The sequence below is a fragment of the Gobio gobio genome, assembly GCF_949357685.1.
Source record: "Gobio gobio genome assembly, chromosome: 25".
NCBI lineage: Eukaryota > Metazoa > Chordata > Actinopteri > Cypriniformes > Gobionidae > Gobio > Gobio gobio.
Window position 1 is genome coordinate 11,418,471 of NC_137121.1, and position 13,847 is coordinate 11,432,317.

General features: G+C 36.0%; 1 protein-coding gene across 1 annotated transcript in view; it reads left to right on the forward strand.

Moving 5' to 3' along the window:
• Positions 1–1,046: 1,046 nt before the first annotated feature.
• Positions 1,047–13,847, forward strand: part of LOC307121812 (uncharacterized protein) — a gene marked incomplete at its 5' end in the record, with an annotated part of 39,164 nt that continues 26,363 nt past the window's right edge. Inside the window, 10 exons of the mRNA XM_079809571.1 lie at positions 1,047–1,137; positions 1,228–1,248; positions 1,611–1,643; positions 6,399–6,663; positions 7,821–7,935; positions 8,412–8,499; positions 11,139–11,218; positions 11,379–11,589; positions 12,443–12,568; positions 13,708–13,825. Of these exons, the coding sequence (XP_079665697.1) occupies positions 1,047–1,137; positions 1,228–1,248; positions 1,611–1,643; positions 6,399–6,663; positions 7,821–7,935; positions 8,412–8,499; positions 11,139–11,218; positions 11,379–11,589; positions 12,443–12,568; positions 13,708–13,825 (1,148 nt within the window). The remainder of the gene's footprint in view (positions 1,138–1,227; positions 1,249–1,610; positions 1,644–6,398; positions 6,664–7,820; positions 7,936–8,411; positions 8,500–11,138; positions 11,219–11,378; positions 11,590–12,442; positions 12,569–13,707; positions 13,826–13,847) is intronic.

The following is a 13,847-nucleotide window of genomic DNA, read 5'->3' on the forward strand; positions in this document are numbered from 1 at the left end:
AGCTTCCATATTAGCGTCCACACCAACGCATGATAACATTTGTTTATTATAAACGCACTCTGCATTTTTGTCGTCTTCTTCTTTAAATGCTATGAGCTTGTTAAAAAAAGGTGGATTCTGACAATGTAATAGTTGGTTTTTATCGCTCATTAGCTGAAAACCAAATATTGTTCCTCTGTGTCATTATCCTTATAGTTTTGGTGTAGACTTCCCAATTCTTATCAAATCAAATCAAAGGGTTATTAAAACGTTATAGTTGGAGTTATTGTCATTGTTGTGAATGGGACTTAATGGCCTTCACTTAAAGCTGCACTTTTGTGTCTGCGATCATCATTACACCTGCTGTGTTTACAGAGGATTTGATGACTGCTGATCCAGAAAGACGACTATTAATAATAATAGTCTTACAAGTTTTTTTATATAGGTTAAGTAACACATACAAACTAAACAAAATATGATTTATTGTATTATGATAGTTATTTCTGAAGCAGTGTCAAAATAAAAATAAAGAGATTGAAGCCACTTCATTTTAATTAAAAAATAACTAAATATAAACATACAAAAATATAGAATTGTTTGCTTTTTGGCAATGTAAATGTTTTCCATCAAATTATCTCTTTTTAAAACTTTCAAAAAACCTTTTCCAGCAGATTCCAGTCTCTAAAATGCCTTCTATGTAAATGAAAAGAAAAAGTAAAGTAAGGTCAGTAAGGTAGACATTTAGGGCGTACGTTTTACAGTGTGTCTCTGGAAAATTGTCCCCAAGCTAAAATCAAATTATCCATCACATCCTTGTTTAATTTGAGATAATAACAGAGATAAACACTATGCTGTGAGTGACAGAAAGTGTTTTTTGCTCTCAAAGTTTGCATAAACTGTGTTTACTCTCAAACACAGGTACTCTTATTCAATGGAAAGATAACATGCCATATTAATGCATAAGCCTGGGACCCACCTTCTGATCACAGAAAAGATGGTCCCAAAGTAAACCAAGAGCTAGTATAAAAGACCATGTGCTGACAGAAAGTTTACTTTAGCTCTTGAGGATGGATGTCTCCACAGGGACTGTGAGGATGTCCCAGATGTGGATGCTGAGATGTGCTGTCCTACTGGTGGGGCTGCAGTCCATACAAGCAGGTTAGAACAATAAAAATGATCAGTTACTGCAAGAAACGCTCAAAATATTAGCTACACGATATGATTGTATCTGTTTTTCTTTGTTTATAGGCTTTATGGGAGATTATGGAGGTATGAAAGATCCTATGGACTTAATGTGGCCAACAACAACATCATCAGGTGAATATGGCATTATTCTGAATGAGATGTACTAATCATTTATTCACAAAGAAACTATAAGGTAACAAATGTATTAACAGATGCCAAATAAAACTGGTGCTGGGACCTACACATTAAACTTGTGGGATGTTCAAGTTATGATTGGTTTATTGAACTATTATTCACACAGCCAAATCATTACAATTTAGCTAAGATTTTGTTTAATTGGATTTACAAAGAGTATTGCTGAAAGAATGATTGTAGAAGTATTGTGAATGTAATTTTTCATCTTAAAGTATGTGGTAATTTTTATTTAATTTTTTTCCTGTTTTCAGCATTCTCCACGACAAGTGTGCTGGTAACTACCGGTATGATATTACTTTTTCTTTCTTTCTTTTTAAAATAAATGCTACAATATGTAAAGGGTGTCATGACATAGATTTTTTATTTTTATTTTAATATATTCCTTATATTAAAGATAATTTTATGCACCAAAACTATGGAACACGCTACTGTCAGATATTAGGAAAGCTAGTACACTTAGTATTTTTTAAAGAAAGCTAAAAACGTATCTTTTTATCTTGGCATTTAATTAGTTACTCTAAATTATGCTTATAATAAATGATGTCCGATTTTTTTGCATTTTCTGTCAGATATGTTGTGGATGATTATTTTTTATCTTTTATGTTGGTTTATCATATGTTTTGTTTTTTGTTTTGTATGTTACATTTGACCTTTTTTAATTTCTTATGTTTGATGAACATGTTTTTATTGAACATTATTTTTATGTAAAGCACTTTGAACTGCATTATATGCCTGAAAAGTGCTATATAAATAAAGTGTATTATTATTATTAATATTAACATTAATATTGACGTTTTTTGCACAAAACAAACGATTATTCTCAACCCTCCGTCGGAAATGAAAGTTTTTTAAAGGAACACGCTGACTTTTTGGGACTTTAGCTTATTCACCGTATCCCCCAGAGTTAGATAAGTTTATTCTCATCTCTGTGCGTGCCATAACTCTGTCTGACACACCCACCGCTAGCCTAGCTTAGCACAAAGACTAGAGATAAACAGCTCCAGCTAGCAATGATATTACGCAGTGCCTGAAAATAGGCTAACTTCGTCAACATAACCAACGTGACAACCTGCTTGCACAGAGAGCGTGGGGTCTATTAGTCTAATAGTCCTGGGGACTATTTACAGGTGCTGTGTAATATCATTGCGCCTGCTGCACCCATGGTAGGACCAGGGCTACCAACTCTCATGCATTAGCCGTGAGATACATGCATTTGATTGGTTTCCCACGCTCTCACGCCACACCCCCGATTTCAACATGTAAATAGGAAAATGTTGGCGTTATTTTGCCACTTATTGAGCAGTAGGCTAGCTGGAGCCGTTTACCTCCAGTCTTTGTGCTAAGCTAGGCTAGCGGTGGGTGCGTCAGACAGTTATGGCACACACAGAGATGAGAATGGTATGGACTTATCTAACTCTGGGGGATACAGTGAATAAGCTAAAGTCCCAAAAAGTCGACGTGTTCCTTTAAGGCATGGCTCCTTTAAAGGATTAGTTCACTTCAAAATGAAAATGTCCTGATATTTTATTCACGCCCATCTCATCCAGGATTCATGTCTTTCTTTCTTCAGTCGAAAATAAATTAATTTTTTTGAGGAAAACATTCCAGGATTTTACTCCCCATCATAGGCTTCCATGGCAACCAAAGTGTTGAAGGTCCAAATCAATGCAGTTTCAAAGGGCTTAGAAGGCCTTCAGAGGCTCTGCATGATCCCAGCCGGGAATAGGGTCTTATCTAATTAAACGATAATTTAAAAAAAAAAAAATTAATTGATATACTTTTTAACCTAAATTGCTCATCTTGCGCTGCTCTTCGACGTGGCAAGGATTGTGCAATCATGTTGGAAAGGTCCCACTAGACGTAGGCGGAAGTACCGTCCCAAGCGAATGTGCGAAGACTATTACAAACCCCCTTTACCAAAAAACACTCCATCTTCAACTTCAAAATCGTCCGACATCGTTGTTTCACCTTTTTTTTGCTAAAGGACGTTTGTATTAGTCTTCGCATGTGCACTTTGTAAACACTGGGGTGGTACTTCTGCCTATGTCTACGGTCTACCGTGACCTTTACGACGTGATTGCGCAATCATTGCAGAGGTGGAAAAAGTACACAACTCTATTACTTAAGTAAAAGTAAAAGTACAGGTCAAATATTACTCCATTACAAGTGAATGTTCTAAAAACAGATTTTTACTTAAAGCTACACTGTGTAACTTTTTTAGTCTATTCTTAGCTAAGAACACTTAGTTCTTTCAAAAATATATGTGCTCATTAATGTATATTTACTTCTTTCAAGTAATAAATTATTCTCGTAAGATTATAATATGCCATTGAAAATACACAAGGTAATGGGATCTAACGGTGGTCGCCATGTTGCCCCTCCATCTTGAACGTACATTAGCCAAAGAGGGACATACCCGTAAATTCAAGCTTCGCCTTTCACGTTTTAACCGGTTTTAACACTGTGCGCGTCAACTTGTTCAGACTTGTCTGGTGCATGCGCAGAGAGTTTTCATCTCAGCAGCTCCAGTAACAGAGTTATACGGAGTTTTCCTGGCTTGTTTATTCCTCAAAAGTCTGTTTTTCCTTGTGTGGTATTTCTGTGCGTTAATAACTCTGTAAGTAATAATAGTTATTGTCATTGTGGATGTGTTTCAGAGTGTGTCATCATGTAATTCAGTTGATGTCACCTCAGAAGTATTTTTGTGTCAACATACAATAGCGTAATGCTCACCTATTTGAATAGTCATTCAGTTATTAACAATGTTTATTCGTTTATAGAAAATATTTGCTTGTAATGTATGTTGATGGAAATATGTATCAGGTCTGATCGGCATATTAACACTTGTTATACAGAGCTAAACCTGCGCACACACTTTTGTAATCCGACACCGCTTGTTAGCAGCAGCAGCCGCAGCTCCGCTCCTTTTAATGCAGCTGCATTTAGCGCCTATATATGATACAATAAGCTCTGGTTTACGGTTACATTATACAAATGTAACTTATAAGTATAGTTATACAGTTCTTAACTGTGTATATTCTGTCATGTCATTATCATGTATATTTACCATCCTAATTTGTTCTCTCACAGAAACCACATTTATGTACATATCCATGCAAACCTGTTTATGCTTTGCAATTGGATGACTGAATAAACATTACTATCATCAAAGTTCACTCTGGATTAGCTGCAGTTCTTTCTAGCCGAATAATTAGGCCAGTTAAGTTCCAACCATCCCACTGCGCACAGAATATCCCACAGGCACCGTGTCGAATGTGGACGAGGTCGAACTGGAAGCCATATTAATCTTGGACTAAATCGGCCACCGTAGGAGTTAAAACGAAATCGGAATTGAACAGAACAGAAACTAAAATTCACTGGATGGTCATATACAAGTTCACCACTAGATGGGGGAAAATATCACACAGTGTAGCTTTAAGTAAAAGTACAGAAGTATTTGTTTTTAAAAGTAATTAAGTTTCAAAAGTAAATTTAATTTTTTGTCAATGCATTATTTTATTATTGTTGCATTGTTGTATATATGCACACTGTGCCATCATGGTGGTTTAAGCCAGTCAGTGATGCTCCATCTGACATGCTAGCATATGACTACCTTAAACTATTTTAAATACTTGTATAAAAGTTACAAAGCTGCTGTCACTTTAAGGCTGAATGCACAGGTCCTATACACTGATACACATCCAATGTTCTCCCAACTGTTTACTCTTCTCTTTCTACCAGACATTTACATTTTTGAACATTTTATGAAACATGCATCAAGTGTATGCCAGCTAAACTAAACTTTAATCTTTTCAGAAAACTAAAAGATACACTAAGTACAAAAGTGTACTTAAGTACAGTACTCAAGTATATTTACTTAGTTACTGTCCACCTCTGAATCATTGGCACGTCGCAGAGCAGTGCAAGATGAGCAATTTAGTTTAAAAGTATATTCATTTTTATTTAATTTTTTAAATGGCCAATGGTTTCGCTAGATAAGACCCTATTCCTCGTCTGGGATCGCGCAGAGCCTCTGAAGCCCTTCAAAGCCCTTTGAAACTGCATTGATTTGAACCTTCAACATTTTGGTTGCCATTGAAGTCTATGATGTGGAGAAAAATCCTCAAAAAATGTATTTCTTTTCGACTGAAGAAAGAAAGACATGAACATCTTGGATGAGACAGGGGTGAGTAAAATATCAGGAAATTTTCATTTTGAAGTGAACTAATTCTTTAAGGCTTGTCAGTAAACGGCCACTGTTATGCCTAACGTCATTGCATAGGACACAGTATCAACACCCACTCGCTATTGCTATTGCGTATGCGTAAGTGTTTTGAAAACATTATCCATTATCCGAAGAGGCAAACAAGCTGTTTAAACTGGACGCGTCAAAGTGAATGCTCTTTCACTCTTCCATTTGTTTTGTCGACAGACTCAGGCGCATGGTCAGAAACCAACGCACATCTGTAAACTGTATCCAGTGTAGACAGCGTCAGTGATTATAATGCCTTCTATTTGCCTTTGACACGATGCAACATGCAAATGTCAGCCATTAAGCGACTGAACATCAGTGGGTGGGGCCTATGATGCGATGATATATAACTATTCGTCAAAGTCTTGCTTTGGAGGCAGTCATATGCAAATGTATTTTGCCTGTGTGATGTCACAAATACTACAATATCCAGACCAGTCGTTTTTGGAGCTTGATTAAATAAATGCTTTGTTTATAATGAGGAGCACGTTCTAAGCTATGAAACTTGCAGGATGTTTTAATGGTGCAACGACCTGTTATATGTCCAAAGATCAAGGCAAATTTGATTGCTCATTTTATGACCCCTTTAAAATTTTAGTATTACTGCATACAAAATTTTACAGTTTAGGAGACTAAATATTAGCACAACCAAATGGTGTTCGTTAGGGGCGGGAAAATCATTTTTGCTACTTTGTTTGGTGCCGCTAATGGCATAGAAATTATGCACTTCACCTTCAATTGTGTATTTTTAGTACAAATCACACGTTTATACATTTTCTCTCTTTAGTCAAACCGAATCCTGATCATCAGTCCACGATCTGCAGCACATGGGGAAATTTCCACTTCAAGACATTTGATGGGCATTTCTTTCAAGTGGCAGACACGTGCAACTACGTTCTGGCGGTGATGTGTGACATCACAACTTCTGATTTTAACATCCAAATGCAAAGAGAGACTGTAAATGACTCGATCACTTTTAGCACAGTCACAATAAAGCTGGAGGGGATAGTCATCAGACTCACTAACGGCGACATCACCATGGGGGAAGAAGCGTGAGTTCATTTGAGCACTATACAGCAAAAGCACATATCATCCTTGCAAAAAATCTTTTTCTTGAAAGGTTAGTTCACCCAAAAATGAAATTACTCACCTCATGTCGTTCCAAACCCGTAAGACCTTTGTTCATCTTTGGAACACAAATTAAGATATTTTTGATAAAATCCAAGAGGTTTCTGAACCATCCATAGGCAGCAACGTCATTACAACTTTCAAGGCCCAGAAAGGTGGTAAAGACATAATTAAAATAGTCCATGTGACTCCATTGGATTAATAGAACCTCAATAGAAAAAAAATGATGGAAAAATAAAACAAAAATAACTTTATTCAACAATTTCTTCTCGTCTGTGTCATTCTCCTTCGCTGTTGACATAGTAAACAGTACAACGCTTCTGGGTTCTATGTCAGAACGCCGCCTCTTTATTGGCCAGCTCCTGCGTCAGCATCACAAGCATGCATCGTGGTGCTCACGTGAACAGCGTCAGCCAATGGTGAGTCTGCATTCTGACGTAGAACCTGGAGGCGTTGTACCTTGTTTACTACTTCAACAGCGTAGGAGAATGATACAGATGAGAAGAAACTGTTGAATAAAGTTATTTTTCACACAAAAAGTATTTTCAATGCTTCATAACATTAAGGTTAAACCACTATTTTAATTGTGTCTTTACTACCTTTCTGGGCCTTGAAAGTTGTAATGACGTTGCTGCCTTCCTGTTCAGAAACCTCTTGGATTTCATCAAAAATATTTTAATTTGTGTTCCGAAGATGAACAAAGGTCTTAAAGGTTTGGAACGACACAAGGATGAGTAATTAAAGACAGAAATTAAATTTTTTGGTGAACTAACCCTTTAATATTAGCATTTTTCATATTGTTTTCCAGTATTTTATTTAAGTAAATAATATATAATTAATCTTACGAAAGATATTAGGAATATCTGTAAAAATGTAACTACATTTTGTGAGGTTTATGCTTTAAACAATCAAATAATCAAAAGTGGGGCTAGAAAAATAAACCTAATTCAATATATTTGCTCATATTTTCATATATTCTTTTTCAGACAAATTTATTTGAAGTTTATTACAATATTTTTTTATTGGAAAACAAGAATATTTTTCTGTAATGGTGATATTTTTAAAAACATTCCTCTGACAGGGTGACTATTCCAACCTATAAGAATGGAATTAAAATCGAGGGAAGTTCAACAAGTGTCAAGATCTCGAACAAACATGGAGTGACTGTCTTCTGGGAGGAAGACAACTCTCTATCGGTATGATTTCTTTCTTTCTTTCTTTCTTTCTTTCTTTCTTTCTTTCTTTCTTTCTTTCTTTCTTTCTTTCTTTCTTTCTTTCTTTCTTTCTTTCTTTCTTTCTTTCTTTCTTTCTTTCTTTCTTTCTTTCTTTTTTTCTTTCTTTCTTTCAGATCTGTCGTTCCATCTATCTACAGTATGTATGTATGTGTGTATGTGTGTATGTGTGTATGTATGTATGTATCTATCTATCTATCTATCTATCTATCTATCTATCTATCTATCTATCTATCTATCTATCTATCTATCTATCTATCTATCTATCTATCTATCTATCTATCTATCTATCTATCTATCTATCTATCTATCTATCTATCTATCTATCTATCTATCTATCTATCTATCTATCTATCTATCTATCTATCTATCTATCTATCTATCTATCTATCTATCTATCTAATCTTCTGACATTATTTATTTTTTATGATGTTCCCCAGATTGAACTTCCTGAGAAGTACCGAGATCAGACCTGTGGACTCTGTGGAGACTTCAATGGCAACAAGATCGATGATATCTCTGCTCATGGTAAACCTGATGGCTTGAATTCATTCCTAGATTTTCATATAAAGATTTAAATAAATAAATCGCTTTGGATAAAAGCATCTGCAGGGCTCCAGACTAACTTTTTTCACTAGGAGCACAGTGGCCCCCAACTGAAAATTTTAGGGGCACAACCAGAAATTTTAGGGGCGCACACCGTAAATCAACATGCTAACCAAATCTACTAATTTCCACTGTATTACTAATAGGGATCTGTATCGTTAAGGTTTTAATGGTATTACTACTCTTACCCATACTGCTTATCGATCCGGTACTTTAACAGTATTCTTACCAGTTCTTTTTATTATACTTTATTTTATTTTTTTTATAAAAAAAAAAACATAATTAAGAACATAATTAACATGGCTTTATAATCTGAAAAGTAAAATATCCATAGCAAAAGAAACCGCAAAGTTTGAACAAAATATAAAACATCTATGTGTAAATGGACCAGTGTGCAGGCATTCGGAAGATCTGCTAACATTAATATTACAGGAAAGAACAAACCTACAAAGAAATCTAATAAAGTAAGGAAATGTAAAATAACACTGCATAGTTTTCACTGTATAAATTGATAGATTAATGCTTATAAAAGCTAAAGTTATTAATTCAAGAGATGTGAATATTTTCTATTTGCCTTTTGTTCGATTCGAATTAATGGCTCAATGGTCAGCAGGTTTATTAGACGCTGCCCCTTTAAGACCGATCGAATGTAGAACTAATAATATCATATTCTCCTATTTCTCCAAACTATTACGCCCATTTAAGATATAAACTGTTAAAGTAACTACTGTCCAATCCGGTCATTTTGACACCGGCTATTTGTTGTTTATTTGATGGTTTAGACGCGCACACGAAGCCTACAATATTAAGTGCAAGTCGGTCCATTTCGAAGCACACACACATAAGCCGCCTTGAAGTTGGAAACAGCGTCTCTTGCGCGGATTATTGTGCATTTAATAGCTCTTTATTATCAAACACATCCCGCAGTTTAGCAACAGTAGAGACTGCAGTTTACAACAATCACTGAATCTGACGTTTAGTTTAGGTTTAAGGAGAAATGACAGCGCAAGGCTGTGAAGGGAAGGATGTCGCGCTCGACTGAACACGGCTATAGGAATAGTTTTACCTCATTCCATCTTTTTATAATTCTTGGAAGCCAAAATCGAAAATAAAATTAGATTAATATCACAGCACATCCCTAAAGTTTAAGCAGACTAAACTTTTGTGTAGTTCTCTTGGCCATCGTCACTCATTAAGCGGACTGTGGTGTTGCGTTCGCTGTAGCTCCACGTGAGAGAGCTCGTTCGCTTTCTCTCTCTTCTGGATTGCGAATGGCAAAAAATGCATCACGGACAAATGGTTTAATATTCTCTCATATAGAAACGGCTGGCAAAGATAGAATTTGCCAGACATAACGTCTATCAATTATAATTAGTAAGTGTATTTTCTTAATTTCTCCAGTACCGACAGCAGGCAAATTTACTGGTCGCACATGTGCGACTGGATGTAAAATTCAGTCGCACACTCTCAAATTTTGGTCGCAAAATGCGACCATTTGGTCGCACTCTGGAGCCCTGATCTGCCAAATGCATAGAGCAAGTTTAGTGACCAGTAGACACATGCTGCATCTCTTAAAAGGAACTCTCATGCAAACATTAAGATAATAAGGTTTTTATCCTTATTATTATTATTTTACAAATGGAAAAAGAGTGGGTAACTTTACCTGCCTGTGGTAAAGTTGACCCTACAAGGGTCATCTAGAGCAGTGTTTCGGGTGCCGTGTGATGAGAGCAGGGACGCCGTGTAAAAGTCCTTCAAATATATAATTTTTTTTTTTTTTTCAAATTTTTCAAATAATTATCTCTTTGTAAACTTTGTTCAATGCATGCGAGTGCTGCCGTATGTTCGAATATGACCAGTAATTTTTGCCGTCATCACCCGGGTGTAGTGCCAGAAGACGTGAATGAGAAGTCGCACGCGCTGTGAGAAAATTTGTCTCTGTGCGCTCATCCGAGAGTGCGCACACGTCTCACAGCGCGCAAATATTGAGTTATCTTTCAAGTCTTGTTCTTGAACGGACAAACTCACACAAAAAGTATGTCAACATGTCCATCTTGATGAGTATCCTAGCAGACATATATGCCTTAAGTAAACTTTATACAGTCGAGAAAGACAACGCATATCCATGGTTTAGGTCTTAAAGGGGCAGTAGCCTTTACTGCTGTCTGTTTAATGTCAAACAACAAAAGACGAGGACATCACTCACTGCTCTTGATTAAATAGCTTTTGTAAGTTTAACAGGATTAATCTTTAATTTATACACTCAAATATGCAATGCTATTTTACATTCAATCAATTTCTGTATCTGAAAACTAATTCAAACCGAACCGTGAGCAATCTGTACCGTTACACCCCTAGCGTAACGTATGATAGGGGGTGCCACAAAATGGAGAACATTTTCAAAGGGTGCCATGACCGAAAAAAGGTTGGGAAACACTGATCTAGAGGCCTCTTTGGAAGTTTGTTGCGGCCCCCTAGTGTGCCCCGGCGCCCTGGTTGAGAACCACACACTTAAAGATAGGTTTAGTGTAACATGTTGTGTTCATCTGAATACTTCTCAGGTCCGGCCTCATGGAAGGTGTCCACATCGACTGAAACCTGTGAGGAAGTTACACTACAACCTACTGATCAGTGCAACCAGGTATGAGACAAAACTAATGTTGTTCTGTTGTTCAGATTTTGGGTGTCTTCTTGAAAAGAAAACAATGGGAAATTTCATATGAAATAGTTTAACCTCATTTACTGATTGAAACTTTGGTGGCAATGAGACAATCCTCTTGAATAATCAATTTTTCCCCTAGACAAGCGTTTGCCAGCAGTATCTCAGCAGTCCAGGGTTTAGTGATTGTTACAATGTGATGGACATGGAATCATTTGAAAAAGCCTGTGTGGACGACCTGTGTCGATGTTACGGCAGTCACGACTGTCTCTGCAACACGCTGACGGAGATTTCACGACAGTGCACACATGCTGGAGGAAAACCAGGAACATGGAGGACAGAACTGCTCTGTCGTGAGTATCATTCCTGGAAGATGACATTAGTTATGATGGAGAGAACATTTTTACTTAAGGGAACAGTTCACCCAATAATTAAATACTTTTATTTTCTCACAAATAAATAAAGGAGTGTCTATTTATACTAAGTGCAAATAGCCTGCCTTGTTAGCTGAGGATATTTACACTAACTCTGCCCACTTACGTCTGGTTGGGCCAGACAAAATTATGGGAGACGCTGCATTGTCAACGATGTGTAGGGGTAAGGCAGTGTTCAAATCTGCCTTTTTCCAAACTCACTCTACTTCCTTTTACCATCACATATCAGATTGGATAGGTATTTATTTTCAATAAAAAAATTAAGAAAATATTCGAAAAGTGAAAATAAAGTGTCTAATATATGTTTGTAAAGTGTTTAGGGTAAGGGGTAGGTATAGGGAGGGCTTTAATGTCCCAATAAGTCGACATCCATTTAATAATAAATGCAATAATTTAAAATCTGTTATTATTGCATACCATATAATGTACAACAACACTGAGGTGCAAATAGTATCTGCCACTATTTATAAGCATAAATAGCATACTGTAAATACTATTTACACTAATTGCACAGCAAACACTGCTATTTTTGCATAGTGTAAATATACTCTATCGGTATCTTCACTTAGTGTAAAATTGTGCTATTTACTTATTGTAAATATAATCTATTGCTACTTAAAATTAGTGTAAATAACAGCTATCTCTGTATGTACTTAGTATAAATAGCACCTTTCACTAAGAAAATATGCTATATATGGTAATATGCAATGAATAAACCTTTTGAAGAAGACAACAATTTTGTTATATTGTGATATGTTTTTCTGTGGAGCAGCAAAGACATGTCATCCTAACATGCAATACCTGGAGTGTGGAAGTCCGTGCAAGAACACCTGCTCAGATCCAAAAGCAAGTCTAATGTGTAAAGAACACTGTGTGGACGGCTGTTTCTGCCCTGAAGGTAACATTTTACAATAGGAGACAAGGTTTATAGCTGGGCCTTTTTATTTGTTTTTTTTTGTTTTCAAATATTCTTCCATTTTAAAGTTTTGGGTCGGTAAGATTTGTACAAGTTCTTGAGAAAAGTATTTTATGCTCACCAAGGCTGCATATACTCATTCTTTGATGAGTTCAAAGAGCATCAGTTATATGGAATATAAATATTTTGTAATATTATACATGTCTTAACTGTCACTTTTTATCAATTTAATTTAACTCATCTCTTCCTCGAAATTTGTAACAAATCCTTCCCTCACGGGTCAAAATGACCCGAAGCCCTAAAATTATACTTATTTTTTGTCCAGAAATTGTTATTTGTTGATATTTATTTAATTTTATTTACCTTTAAATTACTAGATTGTATCCACAAATAATAAATAAACAATTATTAAAGCACATTCCTCACATTCTTTCAACTTAAATTCAAAAGATATCACAATTTCATGTATAACCCTTTTAATTCAGCTTAAAATGTCTTGGGTGTTTTTGCCGACCTCTTGTGGAAAAAAATAGTATAACATGATATTTCATGATTCTTGCCACTAGATGGCCCTATAGCTATATATAGAGAAAATGAACTGTTCCACTGGGTCCTAACGTAATTTCTCTTCCGTATGCATTCAGATACACGTGTATACATTATAAAATCATTTTTGGTAAAGTTTTAGCATTTATAGTTTTTTTTATGCGTACTGAAGCATTTCTCGCATTCCATTACTTCCTAAGGGGGTCAAATTGACCCGCGAGGGAAGGATTTGTTACTTTTTTAAATTGCAAGCACAAAACTCCTCGAATCCAGTCCAGTTTTTTTGTGTGTATTCGTGGTTCAAGCGTGATAAAAGTCCTGAGGTCTTGGACCACTCAGATGAACACTGGATTTAAAAAAAATAATAAATAAAAATGAGTTTCGGGTCAAAGTGACCCGAGGGAAGGATAAGGGTACATCCATTTCTTTTTCTTAAAAATCTCACTGACCCTAGACTTTTGAACGGTAGTGTATAATCAATGAATGCCAGCATGTACAGAATCTAACTCATCAGCTCTCCAAAAATACATCTGATGCACAAGAAAACACATTTGCGCGGCTTTCTTTTTGTAAAGGCACCGTGGAAGACGACATTGGTCAGGGTGGCTGTGTTCCTGTGAACCAGTGCCCATGTGTTCACGATGGCACAGTATATCAATCAGGAGAGACTTACAAGCAAGCTTGTAAAAAATGGTAACATTTAAATATTTTAGTC